The sequence below is a fragment of the Phoxinus phoxinus genome, assembly GCF_949152265.1.
Source record: "Phoxinus phoxinus genome assembly, chromosome: 13".
Taxonomy (NCBI): domain Eukaryota; kingdom Metazoa; phylum Chordata; class Actinopteri; order Cypriniformes; family Leuciscidae; genus Phoxinus; species Phoxinus phoxinus.
This window is the reverse complement of record NC_136888.1, coordinates 389,423-398,539: the sequence shown is the minus strand read 5'-3', so window position 1 is coordinate 398,539 and position 9,117 is coordinate 389,423. Positions and strand designations below refer to the sequence as shown.

The 9,117-nt window shown below is 41.5% G+C and overlaps 1 protein-coding gene across 1 annotated transcript; it reads left to right on the top strand.

Annotated features, from left to right (window-relative positions):
* The first annotated feature begins 4,109 nt into the window (after positions 1-4,109).
* Positions 4,110-8,433, top strand: LOC307009416 (patched domain-containing protein 3-like). The gene is made up of 4 exons (XM_079633161.1): positions 4,110-5,219; positions 5,508-5,635; positions 5,720-5,865; positions 5,932-8,433. The coding sequence occupies exons 1-4, from the start codon at positions 4,533-4,535 to the stop codon at positions 7,566-7,568; spliced, it is 2,598 nt and encodes an 865-aa protein (XP_079489287.1). The 5' UTR covers positions 4,110-4,532; the 3' UTR covers positions 7,569-8,433.
* Positions 8,434-9,117: the final 684 nt, after the last annotated feature.

Here is a 9,117-nt window from a genome sequence, read left to right as displayed (position 1 = left end):
CTTTACATCGTGATGCTGAGCTACAGTGAAATGACAGAAAAGACAGATGCATTATCTCTGTTAGCAATTAGTCTCATTCGCGTCTACCGCGCCGGGCTAAACGCCTCATTTGCGCCACAGGACCTCTAGACGCGCGTAAACCCGTCTTTACATTGACTTATCATTGAAATCACTGGCGCCAGACGCTCTATTCGCGTTTGGTGTGAAGGCTAAAACCTTTGCTTTAGCCTCAATTGAGTGAAACACCGTATATGTAACTTCGGCCATTCTCAGTGGTGTGACTGGGACACTAATGACGCTTTTCCACTGCATGGTACGGTACGGTTCGGTACGGCACGGCACTCTTTGGCGCTTTTCCACTGCATGGTACGGTACGGCTCGGTTCGGTACGGCTCACTTATGGCGCATTTCCACTGCATAGTACGGTACGGTACGGCTCGCTTCGGCTCGCTTTAAATGGTACCACCTCTGTTGAGGTTCCAAGCGTACCGTACCGATACTAAACGTGACGTGAAAACACTGCAGATCACTGATTGGTCAGACAGAATCGTCACTTCAGCGTCATTGTATTTGCGACACGAGACACTAAACCCGCTAGATTTAAATGTTTATATACTGTCTATGGATTTAAATAGCCAGACAACAGCCAACGCAGTAGCACCTGTTAGAGTATTTACTTGACAAAATAAGTTAAAAAAAATCAAAAAGGAAATGGCTGAATCGTGGTCAGTGGACGAGGTGCAGACGTTCCTCTCGTTGATTGCCGCCGGACCTACAAACAGTGTAGGGACAAATTAGAGGCGACAACTATTAACGATCAGTCCCACCCACTTTGAAACGGTACTAACTGCAGTGGAAAAGCAACCGATCTAAAGCAAACCGAACCGTGCCGTACCGAGTCGAGCCGTACCATGCAGTGGAAAAGCGCCATATCTCTGCTTGTCATCACAGATAATCAGTTGTGATGTTTATTCCCGCTTCAGTGATATGCTGCCTTGAAGTGCCTTCCTTTCGACACACAGCTCTACTGCCCATATATATATATATATATATATATACACATACAAATATATACACACACACACACACATATAGATATAAAATAAAATAAAAAGGTATTCCACGCTCCCTAAACTCTAAATCATATGTACACAAAAATATGTCAAAATGACCGGCTTGGAGATTCACTTAAACACCGTTTATGTCTTAAATGGACGTAGTTATGGAAATGTTTGGGAGAAAATATGGTGCAGCATCAGTATTAGATCAGCACTCGTTCTTAAAGGGGAAGCAGTCTAATAACATGCTGACGATATTACTGCGAATCAAACAACCAAAGGCAAAGAGAAAATCACTCACAGCTCTTGAATGAATAACTTTAATAACATTAATCTATCTATGATAAACTATGCAGTGTTATTTTACATTTGATTACTTTATTATTTCTTTTTAGACCATACCTGAACAGTAGACCTTCCTGAAATTAAAGCACTCTGTAGGCCTATATAATGTGTATCTTTGTTTAATAGTTTATCTTTTGTTTATCTATTGTTTATCTTTGTTTAATATATATATATAAAAAACAAAAAGAACCGATAAGAATACCGTTAAAGTACCGGACCGATAAGGAGTATCGGTAAGAGTAGTAATACCGTTAAAACCTTAACGATACCCATCTCTAGTCATTACCCACCTATCATATGAGCCCCGGGCACATGCTCTTGGGACTATGTTGTGGACCAGCGCCCTCATTGGTGCTTACGTCACAGGAAGCTTGCCGATAGGTTGCAACAAGTTTCCGCAGAGCAGCCAATAGGCGCTAGCTGCCTCGCCTAGGTCTGCTCGCTGTAGCAACATGCGTTTTAAAATAATACAAAATTATGGATAATTTTTGGCTTCAGTATTCTCGAGAAAAGGGATTTTCCTGTAGCATAAGCTAGCTTACGCAACACTCGTTCCCTCTTCTAGAGAGAACTTGTAATAAAAAAAATTATCATCTTTTAATGTAGGTAATCAACTGGGAAAGTTCCATGGTGATATCTGCTAGTTAACAATTTTACCCTATTCACCTGTAATGTCTCGCCTTAAGTACTGTTAAAAACAAGTAATTCTGTACTTTTTCTTAAGTAAAAATCGGTCTTTACAACTTGTACTTGTAACAGAGTAATATTTGACCAGTAGTATCTGTTCACTCAAGTAAGGAAGTTATGTACTTACTTCACCTCTTGTATGCATTTATTGTTTATTGCTTATTTTATTTGTATCATCTGTCTTGTCACTGTCATTCTGTCTGTGCGCTGGAAGCTTATCAGTACAAGTTTCCAGATAAGATTCCAGCGCACAGGCAGAATGACAGTGAATCTGTATACTCACCAGAGTCTGTACTCTGGAAGCTTATCTGTATAAACACTGGTCAATTGGTCATCTCTAGTCAACGCCTGTTAACGCCTGGATATATGATGAGAGTGGACTTGATGGGACTGGTATATATATATATATATATATATATATATATATATATATATATATATATATATATATATATATCCAGTTCCGGTTGGTTGACCTAATCTATGCAGCCTAACACTCTTTTAAAGGATGTGAATTATAGAAATGTAATAGTGTGTTATATGTTTGCCAGGTTAAAGAGATGTGTTTTTAGTCTAGATTTAAACTGACTGAGGTTTTTGGTCCAATAATTAAAACCTTTGTTTTTTTCAGAATTAAGTAGTAGGAAATTACAAGTCATCCAAAGTTTTATATCAGTTATGCATTCCATTAATTTTGTGAATTGGTAAGTTTCGTCAGGGTGCAAAGAAATATAGAGCTGAGTATCATCAGCATAACAGTGAATCCTATCCTACTAACAGTGAACTAATCCCATGCTTCCTAATGATATCTCCCAAGAGTGGCATGTACAGGGTGAAAAGCAACGGTCCTAGTACTGAGCCTTGTTGTACTCCTTACCTAACTTTTGATCGATATAACATCTCTTATGAATCATACTCATGACTCTAACGGAGTCATACTCGCGTTAAAGGGATGGCATGTATTGAGGCAGGTATAACGGAGTGGGGAGAGTAAGGCCTGGCAGCGGCGGAATCTGGGGCACGGCCCAGGCTTGCTAAAAATTCTGCTGCTGTGGCCTGGCGCTCGAGGAAGGCCCGGTCTTGCGAGGGAAGGAGACTGTGTTTTTTGTGAACGGGGCCCTACGACCCTGAAGGATGGAGTGGATTTTTGAGAAGGTAGAGTTGATTGAAGGGAAACATACAGGTCGTATAATTGAGATTTGTTCATTCTCCCAGAGAAATGGACATCAGTGCTGATTAGCACTTGTCTTAAAATCAGCACTGTCCATTTCTCTATGGCAGGAATTGATGGATGGGCCGAGGCGTAGGAGGACGCTGGAGATGCTGGTGGGTGTCTTGCTGGAGGTGAAGAAAGTAAGCCTCGGCGTCATGGTGTACGAGAAGTGGCACGAATAGGAGACTCAGTAGCAGTGTTTGGCTGGGCGCGAGTGCTCCTGGAATTCAGGAATGCTGTGAAGGTTCCTGGGAGAGGAGGGACTCGTCATCAGATGTGTAGAGTTCAAACTCTGACATTGTGAAATGCAGAAAACTGTCGAGGAACATATAGGTGAGTGGGCTATAAATATATATATATATATATCTTATATTGCCTGAATATCTTCATATTGCCTGTCAGACCCAAGTTGAAGTACCTGAAATCTTTAAAAACATGATCAACATATAAAGCTAACACAACTGACATGTGACTGAGTACATAAAGGATTTACAATGAGCCTATAAAGAGCTTCTAAAACACCTGCAGCTGTCAAATTATTTCTGCCTTCTCTAAAGCAATTAAATGTCCAACTAGCACAATTACATAATAAAAATCTCTCACAAAGGTTGTGATATGTTTTATATTTGACAAGATTGTATAAATCATTAAATGGGACCTACTAGGAGTTGCTCAAATGTATTTTTTTTTCTTTACTTTCTTTTTTATGTTAATTACGGGCAGAAATTACAACAGAATAATGTGTTTACAAACTATATAAAAAATCAACCATGCTGAAAATATTCTGGTCTGGTTTGCTGGTTTTAGAGGTTTCAGTGACTATCTGAACACAGGTTGATTTGACTGAAACCCGCATTGTCAAATAAAAATGTAGTAACATCTAAATCATCTAAAAAAAGTCTAAAGAGTAGTACAAAAAGCTAACGACTGCATATGTCCATGCTTATGAATTATGTTTAGTAGACATATATGGTTAACAAAAACAAATTCCTCATTGAAATAAAGATGCCCCTTAAAATTAAACATGGGCCCTTAGTAAAGCATATTCCTGGCAGTGATACAGAGGGTAGGAGCTAACAAGGAAGTTTATAAGTAACCGTAATTTGTTAATGAGTAACAAATGAGTTGTTAGTGTTCAGCTCAGCCTTTAAGTACGTTATGACAACATTGAAAGAAGGGTGTTGCTGGCGCTGGGAAGGAAGACGAGACAGCTGAAGTGCATCTCGAGGATGGCGAAGTGTAAAACCGACTGCATCGAAAGGCCTCTGTCTCTGGCCTTTGAAAAGCTCGGTGGTCTTGTTGGGAGATATCCATATGTGTTTTTGTTATCAGCTTTGTGTGTGGCTGCTGCCCTTGGAGCCGGTTTCATCTTTCTTCAGGAGAGGGAGGCAAATGATATTGAAGACCAGTTTACGCCTGTCAATGGACCTGCCAAGTGGGAGAGGGCGATCGTGGTGGACAACTTCCCACAATCTGAAGAGTTTTCTCAGCTACGGCTTGCGTCTGAAGGCACGTATGCCTCTTTCATCATCACAGGCTTGCACGGAGAAAATATATTAACTGAAGCAGCTTTCAAAGACATTATAGAGCTAGACACACAAGTGAAAAGTATAACGTCAGGAAACACTTTTGAAAACCTCTGTGCCAAAACAAAGGGAAACTGTATTTCAAATGCAATTTTAGACATTATAAATTACAATGCTGCTGAAATTATTTCTTCAACCATAACATATCCGATGAATGATGGCACATTTTTGGGAACAACCATCGGCGGTGTTGAGCTGGACAGGTCAGAGCTCACCAGTGCCAAAGCGGTCAGGCTTTTTTATTTCCTGGACGAAGAGAAGACAGTGGAAAACTCTGACTGGCTTGATGGCTTTCTAAAGCTTCTCTCAAACCATACAGAACAGAAAACGGTAAGTTATATCTACGCACATACAGACACCTAATGACTATTGTGTGTCTGAAAGCACCTCATTTGGTGCCTGACTAATTGAAGATGCTTGGATAAAAGTCATTTGGACAGCAATTCAAATATACAGAGATAATGAACTGAATACACATATGTGTTTGATTTTTCTTCCGGCTATTCATGTCCTGTCATAATTTGCCATAATTATTTCTTCACTGTGCTTCACCACAATGCAACACACTCATGGATACAGTAACTATACTGAACTGTGTTTCGTGTTGATTTTCTACAGGTCCATGTGTCTTACTTTACATCCATATCAAGACAGAATGAGTTCGAGAGCAATGCAGACTCTGTGATCCCTCTCTTCTCTATTACGTACTTCCTGGCCATTACCGTTTCAATCCTGTCTTGTTTGAGGTATCACGATTCATTGATAAAGGATTAAATAAGCACATGTTTCTGTCACTAGCGATGCCAGTTATCCGTCGTCCTCTTCCTCAGGCTAGACTGTGTCAGGACGAAGGTGTGGGTGGCGGTGTGCGGTGTCCTCTCCGCTGGGATGGCCGTGTTGGCCGGCTTTGGGCTCCTGCTCTTCTGTGGGATGCCGTTTGCCATGACCGTGGCCACAGCGCCCTTTCTGATTCTGGGTAAATGTCATTTATTAGGTGTCTCACAGCTGGTGTTCACAGGCTCACCTCTCTGCTTTCCTCCAGGTGTTGGTGTTGATGACATGTTCATTATGATCTCCTGCTGGCAGAAGACTGAAGTTCATAAAGCCGTGGAGGTTCGTTTAGCAGAGACGTATAAAGAGGCCGGCGTGTCCATCACTATCACCACGCTGACAGATGTGCTGGCTTTCTACATCGGCCTCATGACGCCCTTCCGCTCGGTCCAGTCCTTCTGCATGTACACCAGCACCGCTCTTCTGTTCTGCTACGTCTTCAACATCACCTTCTTTGGCGCGTGTCTCGCACTGAATGGCAGGAGAGAGAAAAGCAACAGACACTGGCTGACCTGCATGACAGTCCCAGAAGCCACTGGTGATGATGGAGGCTGTTGTGTTGGTGGGGCGTATGATAAAAACACAGATAAGGAATTTGAAATGCCAATAGATTCATTCTTTAAAAACTACTACGGCCCTTTCTTAACAAGAGTGTGGGTTAAGGCGCTCGTGTGTCTGATCTATGCCGGGTATTTGGCCGCCAGTATCTATGGATGCTTCCAGATGCAGGAAGGTCTAGATCTGAAGCATTTAGCAGCAGACGGCTCGTATGTTGGTAGTTACTATGACAAAGAAGATGAATTCTTCTCTGCCTTTGGGCCCAATGTCATGTTAGTAATAAAGGATGAAGACTTTCAGTACTGGAGCCCAACTGCTCGTGAAAGTCTTGTCTTGTGTTTAGAAAATTTTCAAAATCTGACAGTGGCAAATTCAAGCATTTCGCCGATTTCTTGGCTGAGTGTGTACATGCAGTATGGACTGAATGCAGGTTTAAGTTTAAACATTGAAACACAATTCAAACGCCATTTAACTGCATTTCTTACTCAGTCAGGTTTTAGTCAAGATGTTAATTTCACTAACAATCAAATCCATGCGTCGCGTATGTTCGTTCAGACTGTGAACATCCGTACAGCGATCGATGAGAAGAACATGCTGAATGTGTTTAGAGAAACCGCAGAACAATGTGGGAAGTTGCAGACCCCCGTTGATCTGATAGTGTACCACCCTGCATTCATCTATATCGACCAATACGCCGTCATCGTCACTAATACAATCCAGAACTTAGTGGTTGCTACATGTGCAATGTTAGTCATTTCCCTCCTGTTGATCCCAAACCCTCTTTGCTCTCTCTGGGTGACCTTTGCCATCGCGTCTGTCATCGTGGGAGTGGCCGGTTTCATGGCATTCTGGGATGTTAGTTTAGACTCTGTGTCCATGATTAATCTTGTTATCTGTATCGGCTTTTCTGTCGACTTCTCTGCTCACATATCCTATGCTTTTGTGTCAAGTGAAAAGTCCTCAGCGAATGAGAAAGCCGTGGATGCCATCACTAAACTGGGCTATCCCATCGTTCAGGGTGCCGTGTCCACGATCGCAGGGGTGGTGGTGCTCGCGGCTGCTAAAAGCTACATCTTCAGGACCTTCTTCAAAATCATGTTCTTAGTCATTCTGTTCGGGGCCGTCCATGGCGTCGTATTCATACCGGTGTTCCTGACCTTCCTCAGCACTTGTAGTAACAGTCATGAAAAAACCCAACAAAGTCTTCCAGAGCCCAGAGACGCGAGCGAACAGCGAGTAAAAGCAGTCGTGATTCAGAATAAATGGATTGGTGATCCTGACTGTTACTGAGATTACTTTCTGAAAAATCTCACCTGTAGAAATTATTAACCAAGGTTCATTTCTGAATGTACTATTGTGCTCCAGTTTCCCCCACAATCCAACGGCACAGGTGAATCGGAGACTAGGTGTGTTCCCCTGTGATGGACTGGCCGTCTGTCCTGGCTGTGTCCCAGTTTACGGCCGGAGACTCCCAGATAGACAACATGACCCTACATAGGACAAGTGCTTTAGAAAAGAGCTCTGTTTGACACTTTCATTTGACCTTGCAAGAAGATCCTGAAATACTGGTCATTCTGTTATGTGCTTATGTATACACTGCATCTTGTTTTTTTCATCTACATGGTTTTGTGTATTTATATTTAAATCAAGTTTATCTCTTTGTTTTCTTCTTTTTATCCTTGTCATGAATGTATTTTCCAATGCAGTTCTATTTAATATGCACATCTATTCATTTTAACACATCAATGCAAACACAACTTTGCATTTGTAATATAGTTACATTCAAGTACATTGATTAAACCACATTACTGAAAATTGGGAATTTTATGTTTGGCATTAAAAGAACGTGATCTTGGCATAATTGTCACTGAAGTGACTGAGTGAGTAATGTATGAAACAGTATTTGCACGAAAGCATACCCCTCTGCCACTGATGTTCTCTCCTGGATGCTGGATAGACGTGAGCAGAGGCAATGTTTCCTGGTCAGCACTGTCTGGTTCCTGATCCGGGTGGAATATCATCTCTGTTTCGCCTGAAGAACCTGGAGGTGCCGTCACCAAGAGTTTTAGCAAGTTGTCTTCAATTAAATTCAATTAAACATTAGCAAATAGATCCTAACTGAACCACTAAACTGATAATAAAGACATAATGCACTTTAAAGGGGCAGTGTGTAGGAATTACTCCCATCTAGCGGTGAAATTGTACTTTGCATTCAGACGAATAGTGCTCTCGAGCGCCTCGCTTCTTCAAACGCACGTTGCAACTAGGGTTGCCGTTATGTGCCGAGCAACAATAGCCCTCCGTCGAGTTTAACTAAACGTTACATGTTCTGCTGTTACGCTGCCTGTGTTAGCGGCCTCAGACCTCGGGATATCTGGGACACAGGCAGTGATGCACTGTGTACCTGTGGAAACACTGTGAATAAAGAGACGGACTAAATGAGTGTCGTTCCCTTGGTGCGTCAGTTTACTTCTCAGATCATAAAACTTTAGCAACTGTCAACATTTCTTGAGTTACATACAAAATGATCTTCATCTGCACATTAACTGACATGTGATATGAGTCATACATACACAAGGGTTATGAACACATACACACCTGTAATCCATAGCCTGTATCACATAAAGGCAATATACCGTATGCATTACATATTATATGTAAAGAATGTGTACAGAATAAAGCAATAAAGATTCACATAAATGTCACTCTTATGTTACTCGCATAACCAAAGCATTCCCAAACACAAATGTGTCGCTCAAACACACATAATATGAGAAATACATGAACAAATAATTAGGGCTGTCAAACGATTAATCGCGGTTTGAATTGCACGTTTAAA

Excerpts from the sequence above, each read along its gene's own strand:
- LOC307009416 (XM_079633161.1), top strand. The coding sequence starts at position 4,533 with ATGGCGAAGTGTAAAACCGACTGCATCGAAAGGCCTCTGTCTCTGGCC. Across the intron at positions 5,220-5,507 it reads ACCATACAGAACAGAAAACG|GTCCATGTGTCTTACTTTAC; the intron begins GTAAGTTATATC and ends GATTTTCTACAG. Across the intron at positions 5,636-5,719 it reads TCAATCCTGTCTTGTTTGAG|GCTAGACTGTGTCAGGACGA; the intron begins GTATCACGATTC and ends CCTCTTCCTCAG.